This window comes from Clupea harengus, chromosome 3 (genome assembly GCF_900700415.2).
Source record: "Clupea harengus chromosome 3, Ch_v2.0.2, whole genome shotgun sequence".
NCBI classification, from domain to species: domain Eukaryota; kingdom Metazoa; phylum Chordata; class Actinopteri; order Clupeiformes; family Clupeidae; genus Clupea; species Clupea harengus.
This window is the reverse complement of record NC_045154.1, coordinates 5,050,838-5,074,588: the sequence shown is the minus strand read 5'-3', so window position 1 is coordinate 5,074,588 and position 23,751 is coordinate 5,050,838. Positions and strand designations below refer to the sequence as shown.

Below are 23,751 nucleotides of genomic sequence, written 5' to 3'. Positions count from 1 at the left end.
CAGTCCTCCACGGAGAGGAGAGAGAAGAAGTGATTCCATTTGGATGATATGGTTTCAGAGGGACCATAAAATTGACCTCTGTTAACCTTCACTCTGAGGCGGATGTACACAGAGCCTGGTTGATTTCAGACCCCTGTTTCAGCTCACGGAGGCTAACTTTGCTTCTGTCCGGAATAATTTTTTTTTGCTAGAAGTGTGTTTAAAGCATTATCCATCTGTCTTTGTCTGAGCAGATATCCAACATTTTACACAAGTAACCACCAACAACAAGTCATCAGAAAGAGCAATGATTTGTGTGAAATATGGTGTACTGTACCAAGATTAATTGAAATGAATGGAATTTTTTTTTAAACATTTTTAAAAGAAACTGTAACGTGCAGATAAACCCAGAGAAAACTCTTTGTGGGGAAGGTGCAGCTCTGTAGCTAAAATATTTACGCGGAGCATGAGTGTATTCGTACGACTCCACAGATGTGATCTGATTACTCATGGTGGTGTTCAGAGTTGCAAGTACTGCTTCCTGCAGAGTGCAGTATTACATACATTTAAATGGATTGCTCCAGTTCTTCAAACTAAAAAGTAAACCAGCATGAAGGAGTTGACTAGCTTTTGGCATCTTAGGCTAAGATTCAGAATGTACTGATTATCTCCCTCGGCTACTTGCTTATCCTCATGATGTTAGCGGTTCGCTTTTTCAATCAAGAGTCTGGTTATATTGGTTGGATCTGTTGGTTGATTTTTATCTGCTTGTGTGTAGTCCTTTTATAGACCAAAGTGAATTGTGTGTGTATGTGTGCACGTGTGGTGTGTGGTGTGTTTTGTGTGTGTGTGTGTGTGTGTGTGTGTGTGTGTGTGTGTGTGTGCTCCAAGTCCCAGTCATATCGTTGCCATCCTATTGGCCTAAGTGAATCACTTCTGCTTCTTCTGTCAGGGGTACCTGGAGGGGTCTCCCAGTTCACTGAGTGACATTATGTAACCATAAGGCTGAAAATGCAGAGACACTGTTACATAATGGTGTGTGTGCGTGTGTGTGTGTGTGTGTGTGTGTGTGTGTGTGTGTGTGTGTGTGTGTGTGTGTGTGTGTGTGTGTGTGTGTGTGTCTCTCTCTCTCTCTCTCTCTGTGTGTGTGTTCTGCTTGCTGCAGTGCACATCTTTATTCTGCTGGAAGTGACCAGAAGTGACACAAAATCATATTTCATGAAATATGAAAGCCTTTGCCGACTTTCACACACAAGCAACACTGACAAGCTATTTTCTAAAGATGGGCCACAAGAAAAATTCTCTGAGAAATGCTCTGGCTTGCTCATTGGGTGTTTCTGTGAGGCACATGTTACAAATGTTTTTATGAGAGCTTGCTATAGAACTTGTGACTATGAGACCAGAATAACCAGGGCAGAACTGATCTGATGATACGTTTTAACATGTAGCTTGCTAGCATTTGAATGTACCATGTGGTTCTTTGTACAGCATAAAATATCATAAGTGGTAGTGGACTTTAAATCACATGGTTTGATTGGATGCATTACATTACTATTCATTAAATAACCTTAGTAACGCGGCGTGTTATTGTGTGATCGACCTGGCAAACACATGTCCTGATCAGGTGTCCGAATGCTTACAGCAGAAGAGTTTTATGTTATTGCTAACTCCATTTTCAGTGGCTCATCTCTGATGACTGTAGCACACTATGCTGGCATGAAGCTCTCCCAGTGGCTGCAGACAAAGTGTAGTCCAGTGGCATAATGAGTTTAAAGGCCAATGAGGCCGCATCAGTGGGATGTGTCCATGTTGACCCCCCTCTCACTGCTTACCGGTATCAGCATCTGGTCACAGCACTTCCTAAATGAAGGCCAGTCTCATTGCAGGCCTGTGACACTCTTGAAGATGGAGGTCACTAGAGATGCAAGGATTTGCAATGCTCCTGCTGAACAAGAGAAAATAAAAGGCTTTGTTTGATATGACTTCTTGTCAAATGCCAATGACTCAACACTTTAACCATAGCTACAGATATGTGTCATATGACACCTGCATGTACTGTGTGTATGCCTTAATGCAACCTATACCCTATAGTTTTGTGCCAACAGCCTCAACAGCCTGATGTTGAAGTAGATAACATGATAGATTTAGCATAGAGTCACTCACTCACACAGGAATGTTGAAAGGATGTGGTTCAGATATGTGGTTTCCAAGGATACCTGTGCTTACTCATGTAACCTCTCAGATAGAAAATACACTCTGCTTCTCATTCCTTTCACATTTCCTCTCTGTAATGACTACAAGTGAGCTGGAGTTGCACGACGATTTGCAGATATTTCCATAATTCTACTTGTAACAAAGGCTAGTGAGCTGAGATAAATGAGTGTGAACAGTATGTATTACAATATTTGCCTAAACATCTAGTTACTAGTTACTGTTGGCCGTTGTTCGTAAAGGCTCTGGTACTGTGTGAAAATAGATATGGCTGTCAGACATGGTGGACTGGGCAAGTGCCATGACATGATCTAATGACATGATTTAACAATGCAGCAGAGAATCATGACTGACACAAATCTATGTATCCCTCTCCTCTAAAGCCTTTCCCAGTGTTACTGGTATACCACAAGTGAAATTATGGCCATTTCTAGGACAGTAGAGGCTGGCTAGATCTACAATCTCCATCTAGAATATGGGTGATAAAGCAGAGAATCAGTAACAGTCGCAAAGCTTCCTGTGTGCATTTTAGGTAATTGGGTAATGGGTAATAACCTTTTGTGAGGGGAAAACACCATTAGTGCAGACATTTCCATTTCTGTGATTGCAGAGCCATAACAGAATCCCTTAAAACACTTTTTGGTGGTATGCTAATGGTGTTCAAATGACTGTAGAGCGCCGAGCAGAACAACAGTTGGGTCCCTTCTCTCATCTCCTGCCCATGAGGGCAGCTCTGGTACAGTTGCCAGCGCCATGCTGCTTTGTACAACCTCCTCTCATGTCTGTTTTGATGACACCTCAGTGAATGAGTGGAGCGTGACTGTCTCTGGTCTTCTCTGGCCATCGCAGGTGAACCAGGAGAACGTGGTCAAAGTGGGCCACAAGCAGGTGGTGAACATGATTCGACATTGCACCAACAGCCTGATCATCAAAGTTGTGACGGTCAGCAGGAATCTAGATCCAGATGACACAGCAAGGAAAAAAGGTAAAAATATCTTTGCTCCGGTTCTGGTCATCTTGCTTTTTAATCCTGCCTCTATGCTGTATATGTGGATCCACAGAAAGGTAAGTTGAGAAATGCTTGTTAAGAGAGGTGATGGTATTCTTTCTCCTTGGTCAGGGCTCTCTTTTCTGAATGCTCCAAGCCAGTTCTGTCAGACACTGCATTAGACTACCTGATCAAACATGCAACATCACTTTATTAACATGTTTCATTCAAAAATGTTTCACTCCAGCTTGATCATGCTGACACTAACAGTACTAATATGCCATTAACCACTCTGGTTAATAGCAGCAGACAACCTATCCTTTAACCGTCACTTAGTCTGACTCAGATGAAAGAGCAGAAGGTCCAAAGGCTCTTTTTTTGTCAAACTTAAATAACTGCATGGGATGTTGCCATGCAGCCATTGTTTGTTTTGTCCTTATTTTGAGAGAAAGCTGGTTCACCAGCAGCCCCCACCTCTCTCTTTCTCTCTCTCTCTCTCTTGCTCTCTCTCTCTCTCTTTCTGTCTCTGTGATATCTTGCTTTTGTAGCGCCCCAACCTCCCAGGAGGGCACCCTCCACTGCACTCTCCATGCGGTCAAAGTCCATGTGCTCTGAGCTGGAAGACATGGGTAAGCAGGCAGAGAGTTCGGGCCCTAGCACCTGCTGGGTCCAGGGGCACTGTTCACTGTTCACTGTTCACATGGCCCCTTGATTGGGTGTGTTGGGGACACAGCAGGTGTGGGTCACTCATAAGCTTTAACCAAATATGTGTGGGTGGGAGGGTCCACAATGCTGATCCTCTTAACATTCATTGTCTTTGAATGTGGACAAATGCCTTGTAATTTAAGGGAGGTACCTTTGCTAAAAACCATTATTTTTGGTATCATCCTGTGTCATAAAGCATATTTACTAACTTGGTGACTAGCATGAAAGCATATGAGAGCTACAGTTGTACAAACTAATGATTGAAATCATGGCACTAGTCTTCAGCACATGAAATTCACCCATATCATAAGCTGACATGATCAAATATTTCATGCCCCACTTAATTTATGAGTCTGGCCAGTTATAATTTATTGTAATGTAATGAATTGCTAATTTATATTGTGTCTACAATACCTTGTAATGGCTTTTTTCTGTCTTTCCTTGTGCCTCAATAGGTGACCAAGGTAAGCAATGATCTGTCTTATTCCATTTTTCTCTATAAGTATGTTTTGCAGCTTTGACCATTTTCATGAATCATTATATATGTTTGCTTTTCCATATGTCTTTAATCATTTAGTCATCATTCACATTAATTTGACCTTTGCTGAAGGTATATTGCAATCCTTTATACATATACCTGTTTAATTGTAACAGCACTATAGTCTACGATTTACAGAGAGACAGACTTACAAATGCACTCACTTTTTGAAATGCACAATTTAGCAGTTAAACAGAACTGCACAACTAGTACCAGTAGTAACATTATGCCTTACATGACCTTTAGGTTGTAAAGCCTATTCCCAGCACCCATCACACTGACATTAAAGTAGGTAAAACTAATGAGCGATCGGGCTGAGGAACAGATGGTGATTTCATTGGGCTCAGCCACTGGTCATAAAACACATTAATTTGTAGCAGCAGCTTTCTTGGTTGTTAATGGATTGCTTAAAGAGTACCTCGTTTCAGTATAGTTGTCTATAAATCTAATCTGAACACAATCTTTTGAACTCAATTATTCTTTCATTGGAGAAATAGGTTTCATTTATGTTCCTTTACCTACTAATTGGCCTCACATGTCCAATATTTCTTATGGAAACCTTTAGTAGTTTGAAATCCTGTAAATACTTGCGGATTCCATAGTATAAAAGGTAAAAAAAAAAATGGTTTTGGGTAGCAGTAATATTAAATGTGAAAGGACTGACTTTCATAAATGCATTTCTGTCTGTAATTCGTTAATTTAAAATTTAAATGTTCTTTTATGTTCAAGGCACTTTGAGGAAAAAGAGGGGTGGTAAGTTTGATAGGCATGTTTCATACTATGAATACGATACAGTCACACTAAATGTTAACGATGGATGACATTGAATGATTTATCTGGTATAATTTATAATCTCTCTCATATCCACATGATTTATTTTCTCTGAAGAGTTTCTCGGAAAAAGTTCAGTAATCAGCACAGACCTATTTGTACTAAAACGTTTTAGACACAATGTACATGAGGTTCACCTGCAGCTCCCTCCTCTCATTCCCATTGAACCCCACTGGCACAGCCTTAAAGATATCGTTTGCTGTTCTGTACCTCAGTTACCTCTTTACATGGTTTTCCTTTCTGCTGAATCTTCACCTATGTGTTGAAATGTTACACTAAGAGCAATGTGCAAATATATTACGCTATAAATGGATGGGTGCCTTTCACCTTTTGCCCGTACTGCTTTCTCAGCCAAATTAAGACATCCACTGGTGTGAAGCAAACACTGTGAATTAACAGCTAAATGTAGCAAATTTATCTCAGCTCAAATGAATATTGTTTATTATACGGCTCTTCAGAATGCTGCTCAAAGTTCCATTGAATTGAGTGGGCCATCCCAATGTTCGGAGGGCCTATATTTCTTAATAATGACCGCAGAAAATTAATATTGACCGCTGTCACTTACAACAGGTTTTGAGCTTCTGATTCACATCTTCCACATTATTCAGCAAATAGTCTGTTTACTTATTGTAATGGCAACACCTGAAACTTTAAAGTTCTATTTGCAAAAATAACTATATTCTTCTCAGTGGAAGAAATGGCAATAAAATCATTCAAATCAAATATTGTGTGATGTTTCTTTTATCGTGTAACCATATAGTAAACGGCATAAAGTATGGTCTGCCAGTCATTATCAAAAAATAAATCCAGACAGGACGAACAAGGCACCGACATTATACCAGCGATACATTATCCTTTACATATAGAGCTACATCAACTTGTATTGTCCTCACCACTCATCACTGCTGCCTACTCAGTACTGTTGGTGATTTAATGAGGATGGTATCCCACTATTCCTCACATTCAAAGAGTTACCCTAGCTCATTAGCGCAGCCTGTATGATTCACTGCATGAGTCTGAGCAAAAGGCACCTTGTACCTTAGAAGTGCACTCCGACTTTCAGTGAAATTCAGCTCAAACATTAAGCAGCATGCCATGAAAATACTGTTGTTAAATTCTTTGCATAGGTTAGAACCCTAACTATAGCACTCTTAAACGTGCTCACATAGATCAGTGACAGTCATATCTGCATGGTCAGTAGAACACCTAGTTCACCTTACACCTTACACCTTACTACGTAGTCTTTTCTTTTCTGCTTTACACAGTTGTACCTTTCACACAGTTTTAAGACTGGACTACCATTCCCATGCATTATTCATAGCCAGCTATGCCGCCATTTGAAATAGGGATTATGCAACTTTTGAAAGGAAAATGTCTGCCAGGGTTCATTATGCTGTTTTACTATGGACAAATGTTCACATTTGATTCCTAGAAAGTTAATTGCTGTTCATTATTCAGCACCGAGAGGGGAATTGGTCGTGTGCCATAGGAAATACATTACAGATAGATTATTTCCTGTCAGAGACGGCAAACTTTCTATCCATTATCACACAAGTGCCCTCCACTGCTTTGGATGACTGAGAAACAAAGTGTTGCCATGGCAATACTGTTTAATATAGCAACATTCCACCTGCAAAAATGCAAAAATGTCTAATTTACAGCTTCTCACACAAATACTTAAATGTATCAAGATATTAGACCTTGAAGAAAGCTAATTTCTTTTCTCTGCATGCCAACATCAACATCAGGATGAACTCAGGCCTTTCTCTAAACTTAGAGAATGTGCAATGTACATAGTATTCAGTTGTGTGGTCTTGTGGGTGCAGATGCTTTCAACAAGCTGAGTGATACATGTGACTCATTTAAGTTATCATGTCTTTGTGTAAAGCAAACCTTGGTAATGGAGATAATAGGACATTGTAAGACCTTTAGAAGATCCAGGTGTTTATCAATTACATTTTGACCAATACCATGTCCGATCCAGTTTTGAAAGCTGGCAAAACTCTCAGTAGAGTAGTTGAGAAATGTTAACAGTATTCAGGTGAACTGGATGTCTTGTTGGACAGATGTCAATGTCAAGGTCAAGATGTCAAGGCACTGAACTTCCTTCTCCTCTATTTCTGTGTAGATGCTCAGACTTCTAATATTGAGGGTCTGAAGAAGAGGATTGTATTTCAAGTCACACTAAGTAATCGTCCCAATGCATGGGAAGCTTTCTTAAAGCAACGCTAGCATGTTGTGTAGTGGCGGCTGAGAATCTAGCTGAGGCATCTTCTGGTCCAGTCATAACAAGAGCTTGCACGGCTTTGACCTTGACCAGTGTCAATGTCATTATTTCTGTTCCCCTCCCTTGCTCGAGTTTGACTTCTTTTTCAAAGGATCCTTTGAAAGGTCATTGGCTTGCAAGATTTTCTAAATTGGTAACAAACAGCTCTGGTATTAATATTAGGCAATGGAATCTTTTTCCAGATAAGGTGGATGAAATAATGCCCTCCCAGAAGCCCCCATGGGATAGTTCAACGTTGGACACAAGAGTTGCTGCGGTTAAACCGAGGCCAAACAGCAGATGCTTCGCTGTGGCCCCTGAGATGAATGTAAGCCTAAGAGTTTGAAAATGCAAACATCAATATGTATGCGAGATTTAAAGTTTTGAAAGGAAATTTCTCTTGGAGTAATGAGAGAAGCAATGGCTGTGCTGATATTTGAATTTGTGTTTGTTATCTTCTTGGCTCCAGTCTTTGTGCAATAGCCAGAATGTGGCAGTGGCCCCCGCTCCAGTGCCTGGAAGCCCTAGAGCAGGCTACCTGGATATTCCGAGAGGAACTATAAGGCGTCAGACATCTATAGGTAAGCAAGTACAATCATCACTCCGTTACAGAGCGTGGATTCACCATTGCTTTCAATATTTTTGCTTTCTTTTTTGTTCCATGCTGATCTAATTACTTTGTTTTGTTGCTCACAGGTGTGACTGAAGAGGAGAAACAGTTTCTTACACCTCCAGTGCTGAAATTTACCAGAAGCCTTTCTATGCCAGACACATCTGAGGACATACCGCCTCCACCAGCCAGCTCCCCTCCATCCCCTCCGTACAACAACAGCAACAACCCTCCCACCCCGAACAGGGCCTATGGCACCATCAGACCAGGGTTTGCCCAAAGCCCGGCCTCTAACAGCATGGCACCTGAGAGAGGAGAGGCAGGCGTGGGGACGGTGTGGCGGGAGCAGGGTACCTACTACAGGGACAGTCCTGAGCATCATTTCCAGGCGGAGGAGTTCAACCACTCTGGCCCCACAGCTCAGCAGAGCCTCCACATGAGACGAGCCCAGGTGCCCGAGAATCCGTACTCAGATTTGGCGAAGCTAAACCACTCGAGTATGTTTGCGCCAAACAAGCCAATGAGGAGAAAGGGTATGCTGGTCAAGCAGCCCAATGTTGAGGACAGCCCTGAGAAAACCACCATTTCCATCCCGACCATTATCATCAAAGAGCCCTCCACCAGCAGCAGTGGCAAGAGCAGCCAAGGCAGCAGCATGGAGATTGAGACGAGCTCCCAGGACCACCCTGGCCAGCTGCGGCCTGATGACGGCCCCAGTCTCAGCAACCCCTTCGCCCCACACTTTGTGCAAAAACGTGAAAAACGGCTCGAGGTCCACAGGAACTCCCCATCCTTCCGTTCTACCGATTTGTGCGATGATGACTCACCTACCCCGACTCCAGCTCCACGCCTACGTCACTCCAAGTCCATTGACGAGGGAATGTTCAGCAGTGACGAACGCTTACGCCGGCTCATGGCTCCGCCTACCTCCCTCCTCAACTTCCCTCGAGGGGGTGGGTCAGGGGGAGGCAACGTGACAGACTTCAACAGCCCTGAGCCCACCATGGTGCGAGAGGTGCTCAGTACGCGCACAGGCCACCACAGCCCCATCAGCCTGCCCGCCAACAAGACCTACAATGTGGGCGGTGGAAACTATGTACATCCAGTCACAGGGAAACCTCTGGACCCCAACTCCCCTCTGGCCCTGGCGCTTGCCGCCCGAGACCGAGCCATGAGGGAGCAGTCTCAGCCTCTCCCGCTGAAGAGCGACCTGTCCAAGCCTGACCTCAACAAGCCCCTTTTCATCGACACCAAGTTGCGGATGAGTGAGCTTAGCTTCTCGGCAACGGCCACCATGGGCCGACCGGGCAGATCAGCCCTGCGCAGGCAAATGACGGAGGCCAAGTACGAGACTGAGTCCAAATACAGCATTCAAGATGGACTCCATCTGCGCAGCAAGGAGGAAAAGAGACCGGAGGAGAAGAAGAACATGCTCATTGACATTGTGGACACCTCACAGCAGAAGTCGGCTGGCCTCCTGATGGTGCACACCACCACAGATGGTTCGAAGAACAGCCTGTCAGAAGGGGAGCGGGAGGAAGCCGTTAGCTCGGACAGTGCACCGGGTGAGCTCCGTGACCCCAACCAGCCTGCTGTCTCTGCCAATCCAGTCATGCCCAAACCCCTCTTAGCCAACCACGGGAAGACCATCATCACAATCAGCTCAGTGGACGAGCCTGTCAAGCTCCCTTTTGCCATACCTCCCCCTCCTATGGTCTCTGTTGACATCGATGAGGAGTTTCCATTCAGCGACCCTCTTCCTCCACCTCTTGAATTTGCCAACAGTTTTGATATCCCTGAGGAGCAAGCAGGAGCTTTGGCTGAGCTGCTCAGGCAGAAGGCCAATGGAACTAGCGGATCCTCACTCACCCCCTTTTATGCGCAATTATCTGCAGGAAATGCTCAGATTAAAAGGCCAGCAGTGCTTACAAATTGCACACCGCCCAGTTTCCCACCCATGGACACGTATGAGCCGATAACTGATTCGGGCATTGAGGTGGACAGTCGGAGCAGCGGGGACCCCCAGTTGGAGACGACCAGCACGGTCTCTACTGTGTCTAGTATCTCCACCCTGTCTTCGGAGGGAGGCGAGACTCTGGACACATGCATGGTCTATGCAGATGGACAGGCTTTCTTGGCGGACAGGCCTCAGGGCATATCCAAACCAAAGGTCAAGTCCAACATCAATAAAAATGCACTTTACAAAGAGGAGGAGAACATAAGCCCTTTCAGGGTACCAGGCTCCATTCCACCCCCGCCTCCCAATACTGCACCCCCAGAACCCCCCAAAACACCAACACAGAGAACCTCAAAACTCTGGGGTGACCCCACTGACCTGAAAAGCCCCCACGCGTCCGAACCCAAGCTTTACCATGGCATGGGCGAACTCAACTCAGCCCTGCAGCACTTGAACAAGGACAAAATGCCAAAGCCAGGGGAGGGGTTTGACTCCCCCACAGGATCCAGGACTCACTTGGAAAGCAGGTACATCTTCACTCTGTGCATCACAGGGCTGCGTGTAGGCTCTTGGATTTAGTGTGTGTGCTCTGCTCATGAAAGAAAAAAGGGGTTGCCTAGCAACCTAATAATGAGAACAGCCTTGAGGACCAGATGAGTTACGTCAGTCTGATGAGCATGGACAAAACCATTGTGTTCCGCAGCAGGGGTGTGGGAGGGGGTGTTACAGCATAGTTCAGAGGCATTTGCCCTCCAAACAAAACACAGATGATTCTGCTGATGATATGTTTGGCTGAATCACACCTTTCATTACTCACATGGCAGCATCTCAGCCACTGCCATAGTGTGTCAGAATCCAAAGCATCGTATGTTCTGTACATTTGTTTTTTATGGATCATCATACCGTGTCTATAAACGGAAATGCATAATGCAGACACAGCCCAGCTAAAGACCCCAGTGAAGCTGCAGCCTCATTTATTACGGATGGCTAGGTGTTTATTTACGGAACGCGATAATGACCCAAAAACCTCAGGCAGCGCCAGTGTAATTCAAGATGGCCAGACACAAATGTTTGCAGTCATTCCCCATGAAGAGTATTTCCGGATTTAGACAGAGCGTTAAAAGTTATGTTGCTCTCAGATATCCAGAGGTCCTTTCACCTCTGCTGTAGTGCGATAGTGCGACTTGGCTCTACATTGAGGTCTATACACCTGGGTGAAAAGGGAAGATGAAGCTTCTGGCAAGGACTGTTCTCCTTTTTCTCCGCTGTGTTCAGCACAATCCTCCTCTCTCTTTCCTTCCCTTTCTCTCTCTTTCTCTCTGCTTATTTAGTGGCAGGAATTTGGAGGGGAGAGGTATTAGAGGTTCATGCTGGTGGAAGCAGATTTTAAGGGATGGGTTTGTTTTGAGGTTGGGAAGTGTCTACATCTTCAACTCTGTGTGTGTCCATATGTATCACCATATAAAGCTCTTTTTATCCCCTTTATCTCCTCTTCTTCCACACAGGAATCTAGACGGTATGTCCCTTGTCTCGGGTACACAGCTGAACACCACGGTCACTTTCTCCACCCAGCCTGGCCCTAACGTGCCTCCTACCACCACTGCCACCCGTTCGGCTGAGAGCCTGCCTCCGTCCCACCACCACCCACTCCATGGACTCCCCCACCACCACCACCACCACCACACCCCCATCATGTCCCCTCCGGACTCGGGGCTCGGGTGCACCTCTTCCTCCCTGCCGCCCTCCGCCACGTCCCCCACCATGACGGATGTGTTCGGCCTGCCCACACCGCCGCTCAGCCTTGGCACGGGCCGCAGCCGCTCGCCGTCCCCGCTCACGCTCATCCAGGCCCCCTCCAACAAGCCCTTTGCCGCCAAGCCCGTCATGATGTGGAATAAGCACGACGTGGCCGACTGGCTGGAGAGCCTGAACCTGGGCGAGCACAGGGACGCCTTCATGGAGAACGACATTGAGGGGAGCCACCTGCCCAGCCTGCAGAAGGAAGACATGATAGACCTGGGCGTGACGCGGGTGGGCCACCGCATGAACATCGAGCGAGCATTGAAAGTGCTCTTAGACAGATGAGAATAGGCTTGGCTCTTTTTAATGACATCAGAACTCCATAAGGCTACCATTTTCTTTTTCTTCTCTTGCTTTTAACGTTTGCCTCCTTCTCCCAGTGTTTTTTTGTTGGTGTTTTTTGGACCATAGGAATACACATATCCTGAAGAAACTGTGTTGACTTTGGAAACAGCAGAGCAAGTTCCCACACAAGCACAAAAGTCCTCTCTGAAAGTGAGCTATCAGTGGAGTCAGCCCTAAGCCAGGACCTTGGGGCAGCCCACACAATCTATGGAATATAGGCTCACAAATTCTTGCAATGTCAATGTCTTTTGGAAACGAAATCATTTGAAGACAACAAAGACCAGCTGAGCTGGAGATACAGTTTCTATCTTTGCTAGAAATACTTCTTCAGGAAAAAAATGGAATATTGATGTATTTTGTCTGTCAGCTGCCTATGAAATATCTTGCTTTTTTTCCTTCTTCACCTTTTCTCTGGAAAGTAGATGAGACTAAAATACAATGTGTTAAGTGGAAAACGTCTCCCTCAGTTCACCTGCAGATGGTCCTTGGTTGGGCATTCTCACTCGGATAAGAGGCCACTTCTCTTGTACGTGCACCTGTTTTGTTGATCTAACTGTAGCAAACTGCAACACTTTCATCTGCTGTCTTTTCCATCCACAGTGTCCGAGTATATTTGGGTTTGCTGAAAAAGATTTGTAATCACAAAAACATCATATATATACTTTTTATTTGGTCTTCCACATGAGGTGAAGGTTGTTTATTGTATCAGATTATATGACCCTATTTTCGACTTCAATATCGGGTAGTTGTATTTATCTTTTATCCACTGTATTCTATGTATTTCTCTCAGCACACTACTGTGTGTGATTGTGAAGGAATTCTAGAGCATTGTGCTTTGGGGTTCCCTGCAACAGACACAGACCCGGCCATCAAAAAAACAATATCTGAAAGCGAGACAAATAATCCCAGTTTGAACCTTATGTTTGGTCAGATACAGGTGTACACAAATCAGAAGTAAGTTGATCTTTTACAGGAATGGATTCTTTGAATTGGAGTGAACATAGGCATTTTTTATGCGCTGAATGGAATAGGGGAAACAACTATTTCTGCACTCAGGGTTTCATGGAGAATCTATTCCTTGTTTTGTAAGAGTTGTCTTGCCAGGCAGGCTCTGACTTTCTGAATGTTTGTTGAAATTTTGAAAGAGCTCGCCCAATGTATATTATTTTGCATAATACCAGGGCAGAATAATTCTTCCTCAGAAAGCACAGTGAGAAGACCATTGAATTCTGTTTGACTTGCGTATACCAAGCTATTAAAACTTTTTTAACATATAGGTACACTCACTTCTGTCTATTCACACCTTTCACATCTAAATGTCACAATCTGTAGAGAAGTACAGCATTATATCTAGATTTTATGAATTTGTCTGTAAGCGAAAGCATGTGTGATGTGAGCATGTGAGTAGGGACAGAAAACCCTGTCATTGCAATTTTACTTTACAGTACTGTGCAAAAGTTTTAGGCATCTGTTTTAAAACAGTTCCTTTTTTTTCCTTCTACATTAGTGTGTCCATAGATTTAGTCTGTATGCACTTTGTATGTTGCTGATTGATAAGTACAAATCCTTCATGTCATTTTGAAAAGCATCCTCACTTTATAGCATTATTTTCAAAACTTTTGCAGAGTACTGTACTAACCAAATGTTTTCGTCATGAAATTAAGATTGATGGGTTTTGTTGATTGCCTCAATTAAATGCTGTTTTATGAAAAACACATCCATTGACCATGAACACAGTTTTTCTTTCTTACTTTTAGTTAAGCCAGGTTATGATAACAGGATGTATACTGTACCAGTTTCTAATTGTCATTCTAATTCATCGGCATCACATTTGTTCTGAAACGTCTGGAATGTCAGTGAAAGGTGATGTATATTTTAGTATTCTAAGACACGTTGATGGCTGCGTGGTGAAACAGTATGTAAGCACTGAATGAGATGCAGTTACTTTTTGTTGGAATGATATCATAGTATCGGCAAGTTTTGTGGATTTTCCAAGACCCTCTTGCATCTAGATTTGTATGAGTTGTGTGTGGTTTGAACTGAGGGAGAATGTCAGGTGTTCATTTAATAGATGGTTGATGTTAATTATTTAATCATGGCCCCAAAATGCTGTAGGGAGATTCAGAATACTGTTGCTAATGCCTACTATAGAGGAGTTAGAGTTACTATATCATCTCAGTATATCTTATTTTAAGAGACATAGGAAAATGCACAGTATTTTAATTATAGAGATATTTATTAAATATTTATTATGTTTTAATGACATTAACTCTCATCTGTGTTGTGCCAAAAATATATGTGGTATCAGCTAAGAAGCAATACAAAACTGTTCAAAAAATCTGTTGTTCCTCTCTGATATACAAGCTTTCCACCATCATATTCCAAATCATATTCTGTAGAGCTTGGTGATCTAGAATAATACTTGATATTTGAGTTATCGCTGTCACCTGCTTCTTTTAGATACTGCAATTAAATACAGAAAAATTAAATGGCTTAGTTTTGTATTTTGTGTGTAAATGATGAGACACAGATAGACTATGGAGTCCTGCACAGTAGTTTCAGGCCCCCTTGACACTGTATAATAAGAAGAGTTTTCACCTAAATAAGACAGATGTGTGTGATCATGAAAATAAAAGTAAATACCAATGTTGATGTTTCCAGATTCTGATTAAAGATATTTTATAGTTTCATGAGCAAAGTTTAAAACCAACATTTATGGAAATGTATCAAGATCAGTTGTTTGAAGACCAGTGAGGGTGTAAGAATGCAGAACTATGAATCAGCGGGATTATTTTGCCCGTGGGTACATACCAAGAAAAATCCTATTTGACATTTTTGATTTATTCCTCATTTCTTCTTCATTGACAGATCTCGCTCACACTCTCCTGTGGGGAATGCATTCACTTGATCTATGTTGCTGTAATTTTGTGCTACATTTATTTGAAGGTAAATAATTAAGATCAAAGAGAGACATTTCTGTGACTGCACTTTTCCTCTGAATCCTCAATACTCATGTATGGAAACCAAAATTTACTGGAAGAAAATAAATGATATTGTACAATGTGTTGTGATATTTTTATTTACAGATTTCTCAGCTGAATTTGCATTCTAACTTTTGAATAATATATATCCTGTGGTCATTGACGAGCACACAATTTAAATATTCAGGCGTGGTACATACCATGGTTATGTTTTTGTGGTACTGTATACAGTGTGACCATCAGACCATCTCATCATCATTGTTGTAAACATCCTGTCACCTTGCTGAATAGTAGGTCAGGACTAAATATAGATTTAATGTGTGTTTTTGCTGTTGTAGTTGCTCTTTATCTGAGCTTCTTTTCTTAAGTCTAACAGGTCTGGACTGGTTATGGCCAAAAAAGCAAAGAATTAGTAAGACCTCTAGACCTAATACGTCAACATTTTAGCACCTTATCTGTCTATTGCATCCCGCCTGTGAGAGGTTGCAGAGGTGCCCCTCTGTCAGGACTTCACATGCAAGACTGCCCTCTGGTGGCCAACATATCATCTCACGTTCACAAAGGCAGTGTTTTTTATGTGAACATTTTTGGTTTGTGTCTTGTGATATCTGTATATATATTATTTTCAGAATGTTTTAAGGAAAGTCTATGTCTTAAGTCTGATATGTTGGTAGGTTTTATGTGGAGACATTGAAAACACCTGTACCTAAGATTTCCTTTTGAGGACAAGTGTAATACACAAATGTGTCTGCCCTGTGTATCACTTCAAAGGACACGGTTAACCACCCTGCCTACGGGTTCAGTGATACACACTGCTGTTATGTGATTAATGTGTCCATGCACTGTATTCCATCAGAGTGGATGCCTTGCCTTGTTTTGTTTATCTGTGCATCTCAAAGGATGTCCCCGTGATGGCTGACCACACTGCCAGTGTCAGGCTTTGAGATAACCATCTACAGCCAGCTGGAGTTCATTAAAGTGAGACAAGCCTTCACATCCACTCTGGAGGTTTGGAAACACACACATGCCTTTTCATACACACACTGTGCCCTAAAACTCACACAAAGAGGACGCTACCCTCTGTTAACTTTATGTCCACAGGCCAGGTACCAATATCAGGATGTTTTCTGGTCACTTTGGTTTCATGCATATTTTAATTCTTCTATTTTTGCTCAAATGAAAAGCTATTAGTTAAAACAGTGTACATATAAATATAATCAGTCCATATGGCTCAAACAGTTTATGTTTTTTTATTAGATGCCTTTGAATGTCTGAGGGTCCTGTGACTCCTGCTCTAAGGATTGAGCCCTTGAGGAATGCTGTTGCTGTGGATCTGAAGTCACGAGGTGGATGTGGAATTGTGATAGCGCCGTGCAGTGCGTGCGCCCTTTGCACTGTGGATGTTCGGCAGTGTTCTCTGGGGGCTGCGTGACCTCTGCCAGTTCACTCTGTGTGTCCCTCTGTGCACACCCTCCCAGCTGTAGCAGCAGTGACCCAGCATCCTCCAGGACAGGACAGCAGAGAGAAGGAAGTGGTCATCTGGGCTGGCTCTGATGCATTGCTCTGTGTTACATAAAGATGACACCAGTGACGGTCCCAGGAGACGGGACTGATTTTACGGGAATCATATTGGAAGGGGGAGAGAGTTTCAGTGTTCTTGCTCACAAGTGTCCGCTTCCTGTGTTTGTTTGATTGGCCCCTAGCCCCACTATGGATTATATTAAGCCTCTCATTCATTATGCAAAACTGAATACTGTTAGCTGAAACTCTGAAGAAGGAAATACTTGAAGCTGAAATGATTCAGTAGCTGCTTTTGGAATGAATGTATGTGTGGTGACTGGGCAGAGTGATCCCACGCCACGAGTTCAGACAACAGATGTTTTTTATAGACTCAACAAAACTAATTAGTCATTTATATATAGCCTCCTGCTTTCTTTAGCCAACAAAATAGAGACTGCCAAACAAACTGAGGAGGCAAAGGTCAATGCTATCATTCACAACGTTTGTCTAGCCTCCCCACTTACATGTTGAAGACACAACGTTTCCTGCTACTTTGAACAGATATTCCTCCAAAAAGGAACATTTTATTTTATTATATACAATACCTACTCTGAACAATGTAAAGTGTACAATCAATTTTAATGAATCATAATGTGTTCAAAAACATGATATATGTCTATAAGAAAATTAAAATTAGTGAGCATTAAGTCTTGTATTTTCATTTGAGCTTCACAAATATCTCCAATGGTAAATAAATAAAATAATAAAGGAAAGTGTTTTGTGTTTGGAGTTTTTGAGCTCTGAAGAGTAACATGATCAAGTGATCTTAATGTTAGATGTAAAACCATACTGCTGCTCTAAAAGTTCAGTGTAACTGTACTGACTAATTGCTGATCCATCACTGTTCTTCTATAACTGGATCAGTGACTGCTTATGATGGTTTTGTAATATACCATTAAATACTAAATTAAACCAGTTCTGGTAAATCCAAATAGTAATGTAATCCATACTTGTTGTGTTATATAACTCCGACCCTGGGACACAGTGAGAGGTGTTGTTTATTGCAGCAGGAAGTGGCGCTGGAAGCTCTGGTTCTTCTGGGAGCTCTGCTCCATGTTGAGAAGGGGAGGCTGAAGCCACAGGGGCCGATGGGAAACCAACCGAACTTCCCACGATGTTGTCCCTCAGAATCCAGCAGATGCTTTGTCTGTAAGTAATCACCCATTAGGCTGTTCAACAATGTCATCCTTTTCTCCTGCTAACAATCATCAGTTTTTCATTCAAACACAATAGTGCTTCCGTTATATTCTCATCTAGTGCTATATGTGACAGGAAGTGAGCTTCAATGTGTGACAACATGAGGCGTTCCTACCGTCCATTTATAAACCACATCATGCTTTGTGCCACAGATTTTTATTACAACATTTATCCCCGTGGTTTGCACTAGTTTAAAGAACAACAAACATATTGTCAAATTGTAAATCATTTATATTTTAATGTGATTATGCCTCTATTACAAATGATTACATTTAATGGATGATTAGATCAAATGTCACCACTATGTGACACTATATTAAGCATGAGACAAAGCAGTGCTAACCAATGATTTAATCAACAAGTGGGAATGAACAAGGACCGATAACCACATTGCAATAAGCGCCCATCACCCTAAATATCTGTGGTACAATGTCATGAACATTCAAGGTATAATTTTAAAAGTCTGTGTGACTGTTTCTTGTGAAGTAGACCTTTGGCAGGCCTTGTAATAGCTTGCTTGTGACTAGGAAATGTTAGTTGCCCATTGTGAGCTCTGGGTAATATAATTTCTAAATGGTATCTGGTTGTTAAAATGTTTTTCATCTTAACAAGCTTAATAACATTACTGTGTGCGTATATTGTCTGTTATGGCTGGACTCAGCAGGGTACAATCCAAAGTTGCCCTTTCAGGGGCATCCTGCTACACTTTTCATAGGCACATTTCATTTTCCAAGTCACAAAATGTGCAAACATGCTTCAAAACCTCAAGAACATTATTCAGAAATTGCATTGTACACATCAGTCTATGATACACCACTGCCAGCCTAATAATAAACTACAGTACAACGGCAAGATGCTCTATACATTGTTCCATACATATTTCATTGTGCGATATTTGGAAAGGTTATAAATCAATCCTGCTGTTGTCGATAATATCAACACAGCCAGGTCAACGAACATAAATATATGGATTGTGGTAGTGGGGATTTTGCTAGGAAATGTGAATGGACTGCTAAGGTTTGCAGTTGTCAATCTTCTCTGACGGTGACTGTCAGTCACTTCCAATTCACAACCTATCAACTCAAGCCCTGTCCTTCCCTCTGAAATAAATAAATAAATCCACAGTAAAGGAGGTCAGTATGCACATTCTCCTCTTCGGTCTGCCTCAACACACGTCTCCTTCTCCAGGAAGGAGGGTTATTTTGTCAGCGTTCAGATAAGACCGCGCAAAGAGTCTTCAGAAGACGTACAGTCTAGCCAGCCGTCATGGATTAAAAATCACCTGTAGCACTTCTCCAGCTGTTGGACATCATTCCAGAAACCGGAGGTAAGTTACAAGAAGTTGCATATCAAATCGCTGAAGAACACAAACAATATATATCCATATAAATGCATCTAAGTAACAAATAGAGAACGTAAATACACTATTGACTGGAACAAGACTAACGGCGAAACCACCGTTTCATCTTCATTAGTCTATGGTAGACTCGTACATTCAATTTAGTTAACTGACGGTTTTGTTTTACACTAGCATTCCTTCTGCTGTTGTAGGCTACAATGTAGTGTTGTGTCTTTACAGGGTCAACTCAAATGTTCCTTTTTTGTGTGAAAGTATTTGATGGTGAAAACATCGCAATATCTATGAGATAAGTATATATATATAGATGTGTTCTGGAAGTTGTATGTTACAATTATCAACTGGTATTTGGCTTTGAACGGGTAAGTGACTATCACCGTAAGCGACATTCACCTTAGTTGACTGACACCTGTCGTCTGGTTAAACTGGCGGTGGACATTGCATACCTTTGTCTACATTTCGTAGAAGACCACTGTGACTATAGGTTACTCCTGGAGTTATTGATAGATCTATAGATACCCATAAAAAAGAAGTCCATATAAAACTGAACGCTGGAACAACTGGCAACCTTCATAACTCGTTGTTGTCAGAGCTAATTTACTATGCCATGGAAAGTGTTGCCGTCAGATTGTTTCGGGGCAATCCACTTTGTGTTTCTGAAAGGGACTTGATTTAGTGATAGAACCTTGGGGAAGCCCACGGTGTGCACAGGTGCTCTAATCCAGTAGTATGACTAACATTTTGTGACACTCGACACAGAGTTTTCACTGCTGCCAATATTTCACCTGTCTTTGTCACTCGCCTGCTGAGTGACTCTTGGAAGGTCATAGCTATGTGTGCTCTCCCAGAAATTAAATTTGATTTTTGTCAAGACTATAGAACATTATATAAAAAAAACAGTATACTGATCAATAGTAGTTTTGCTTCATAGTGGAAACATTTTGTCTGTTTTAAATTCAGTTCCAGCATACATGGTAGGAGTGTGATGGTACATAAATGCTGGACTGTACAGGGTGCTTCAGAAATAGAATTACAGTAGTACTTATTACATGTGGGTCAGTGTTGGGTAATTAGCAAGCGTGCCTTATTTAGACTTACAAGGCGTTTTTGACACTGCGCAGGCACCCTAAAACACCTCAAAGTCACCCTAAAAGTAATCTGTAAATTCCAGTGCCAACCCATATTTCAACTAGCTGTCAATTAACCCTTACCATAACCTGACCCTAAGCCTAACCATCACCTCAAACAAAGCTCAACTGTAGCCCTAACCAATTTCCCAACACTAAGTCTGAGCCCATGTGTTTTCCTCACTATTCAGAGTATCAACAGATAGATAGGAAGAGGTCACAGGAACATTGGACTGTAGCTTTTTGTGTTGATTTTATTTATTTTTCTATTTCTATTTCTTACTGACTTTTTATAACATGCCATGGCCAGTGTCTAATCGAACGCAAAGGAGTGGTTACACATGCCTAATAGAGCATCACTTTCTTGAAGCATTTTCAATGTGTGAGTTTAGGGAGAAGGAGTGTTGTGCATCACATGGAAGAGAATGGAACAGTTTGTCATCAGTGCATATACAGTAACCTCTTGAACTGAAATGCTTTGGTGAAACGGAGTTAATGCAGTCAGACCTACTAAGTGTTGTACTTTACACAATATGGAATGAATTGGACACACAGTATACATATGCAAGTTAAGTCGGTGTATGAGTGACAATACTTAATAAAGAATTGGATACTCATATGTAACTGAACAATTTTTGCCAACATTTTATATATTTAAAGCGGAACTACATAGAGGAGTTACTGAACTTAACTAACTGAAAATGTTACTGGAAAATGGTTCCCGTACTCCAGACCACATCATATAGAAATGATCACCCAGACCCTCAGTTGGATCTATGAGTGTTATATGTGCATTTGCTTGCAGATTTTTTGAGTCCTTCTGAATGGAAGGGGAGATTGTCTGAAATGCCTCAGAAGCTTTACTTCAGTACCAAATCATGACATCATTCCCCCTTTTTGTGAATTGTTCCAGTGTTCTATCTGTAGCGTTGTCTCTCTGTTGATCACACACCAAATGTGGGTGATAGTCACCGTATGCTTTGCACCCCACTTCACCCTGACATGCATTTATGCGTCTTGATATTGATTTAAGCTGTGTATTCAAATTCCAAAGAGTTGCTTCTAATATTAGATCCATGGAGGGTTATTTTCCCTCCCCCAACCTTTTTTTTTTTTAACATTGATTCCCACGGAGACTCCTTCTAATCCTCGGGTCTTGCTTATTTAAACTGCCAAACAACTGGATGGAAGCCCAATGTTTTAAACCTAAAAGGGAATTAAAGTCGCACAGAAGTGAGTCCCCAGTCAGAGACAGAGGACTGATGGAGTCCAGCTGGGCAGCCGACTCGAGGCAATGAGGATGCACGCACATTCATCCCCTCACCCCCCACACCCCCACCCTGCATCTCGGAGCAGAGGAAGAGCTCCATCCGGGTGAGGTTCACCAGAGTCAAAAGAGCATTTCACATACTGCAGTAGGCCGAAAAATAAACAGAGCTCAGCTGCAGCCTCTCAGATGTCCTTTGCACTAGACCCCCGCCACCATCCAGCAAGGAGGGCTGGAGAAGTTACACTTTATTTTGAAGCTACTCACTACGCTGTAGAAAATGAAGGGAAGCATTTTTTTATTAGCATATGTAATTACAAATATGACGTAGACATATTTTTTATAGATTATGAAATAAATCATGATATGGAATTGGAGGAAATGCTATTTCTTAATTTTATGTTCTATGCAACATAGATCTTTTTATCCATATATTTTTAATGCCTTCAAGCTTCTGAAGCTTACATAAATGACATATAGTACTTTACATTGTACACACACACACATATATATTTGTATATATATAAAAGATTTTTTACTGAATGTTAGTAAATATTATTTCACCTTAAAATATTGCCATGTCTTTTTCATTATATTGTCTGAAAGATCATTTCAAATCGAGGTGTGTGACACTACAGGAGATCACTTTTGTGATGGCATGGCTGTCTGCATCTGTCACTGTCACTGCTGCGTTTATATATTTATGCCGTAACTTGATTCAGAATCAGGCTGACACGAGCCTCAAGGCATGCTTTTGAGAATCCTCTCACTGCAACCATAAATCTGGACATTGATGGCTTAGAACCGAGAGGTTAGCCGCTCTTGGCAAGCGCATTACATTTAAAAGTTGAAGTTTATTTGCGAGCAAACTGTGCCTGTCTCTCTGCCCACATATTGATGTTATTGCCCGCATGCAGACTTGATTTACTCTCATCAGCTAAGTTGGACTTTTAATGCGGAAACTGGAGACTCGCACCTCGTAATTTCTCAAGTCGTTTTTGAGTAATTCAAGAGCTTGGGGCCAGTGTGAGACTGGAGTCTTTGATTGGCTGGACACCCCCACCTTGTCCACAAACGGCCATTCATGGTGAGCCCACCAATGCTGCCCTTTCCAAAAGTGACGCACTGGCCTAAAGTTACCACTGTGTCCGGCTATATCTGTATATGTCTATGGCTCTTTCTCAGACCTGTCAAATATGTTTTTACGTCCAGTAAACTTCTGGAATGTTGTAAGATGTTCTGTTTTTCTCTCTCATCTCCACCTCGCCTCCCTCAGGTAAGATCCTAACCCACGATTATCTTGGAGGTCCTTTCCCTCAGCTGGGCTCGCCGTCTGCCATGAAAAAGAATGAGAGGTACAGCCCTGTCCCCAGCAGCGACAAAGAGGTGGATATCATCGATATCAAAGGCATTGAAGATATCGGATATGTCCAGCAGGATGCCATAGTAAGTGATCTTTTTAGCTTGGCCAATCAGAAGTCTGTGACACATGTATCAGCATGTGGAGCATGTGTACTGTGTTTGGAGCAACGAGATTACTGATATAAAAAAAACTTGACAGTTGAATGGTTTGGTAGGATTGTCCTGGGTTTACACTTCCAGCTGGCCGGGCATACAACCCCTGGGTTTATGCACGGTTTGTGTCTCGTTGCTATGTCTGTTTTACTATGTTTTGTTCCCTGTTTATTTTAAATGGACAGATCCACTGGACTTGAGCGACAGTTGCAGAGTGTGTTATTGTGTTATTGCGTTATTTTTATGGCGTACTTGGTGGTGGGACAGCCACTGTGGACTTGGTTTGAGGGGATCGACACGTTTCAACAGAAAACAGAAATGCTTTCTTTTCACACCAGTTGTCCAAATCAGTCAGGCGATCCTCTGTTGTGTGCGTTATTGTTGCAGAGATGGAATCATATCTGATCAGCCTAATTTGGTTGATCTTTAGATGTTTCCATTTAGCTTTATCCCTGGGGATGCAATTTTGCAAGGACAAGACCCGAAATATTGCAGACAGACACCAATATTGATCATA

General features: G+C 42.2%; 2 protein-coding genes across 7 annotated transcripts in view; both read left to right on the top strand.

Annotated features, from left to right (window-relative positions):
* The window catches only part of LOC105911283 (SH3 and multiple ankyrin repeat domains protein 2-like), a 74,293-nt gene extending 59,000 nt beyond the window's left edge, over window positions 1–15,293 (top strand). Inside the window, exons 18-23 of the mRNA XM_042707495.1 lie at window positions 3,040–3,175; window positions 3,727–3,807; window positions 7,722–7,846; window positions 7,988–8,099; window positions 8,215–10,612; window positions 11,591–15,293. Coding sequence (XP_042563429.1) covers window positions 3,040–3,175; window positions 3,727–3,807; window positions 7,722–7,846; window positions 7,988–8,099; window positions 8,215–10,612; window positions 11,591–12,170 — 3,432 coding nt within the window. The 3' untranslated portion in view covers window positions 12,171–15,293. The remainder of the gene's footprint in view (window positions 1–3,039; window positions 3,176–3,726; window positions 3,808–7,721; window positions 7,847–7,987; window positions 8,100–8,214; window positions 10,613–11,590) is intronic.
* A 3,759-nt stretch (window positions 15,294–19,052) lies between these two features.
* ano1a (anoctamin 1, calcium activated chloride channel a) overlaps window positions 19,053–23,751 on the top strand; it is a 37,628-nt gene continuing 32,929 nt past the window's right edge. For 2 of the 6 annotated variants that reach the window (XM_012840076.3, XM_012840074.3), the window contains exons 1-2: window positions 19,053–19,295; window positions 22,996–23,165. In XM_012840076.3, coding sequence (XP_012695530.1) covers window positions 23,058–23,165 — 108 coding nt within the window. In that variant the 5' untranslated portion in view covers window positions 19,053–19,295; window positions 22,996–23,057. The remainder of the gene's footprint in view (window positions 19,296–22,995; window positions 23,166–23,751) is intronic. The other 4 variants (XM_031564323.2, XM_031564321.2, XM_031564326.2 and 1 more) reach the window with 3 other exon arrangements.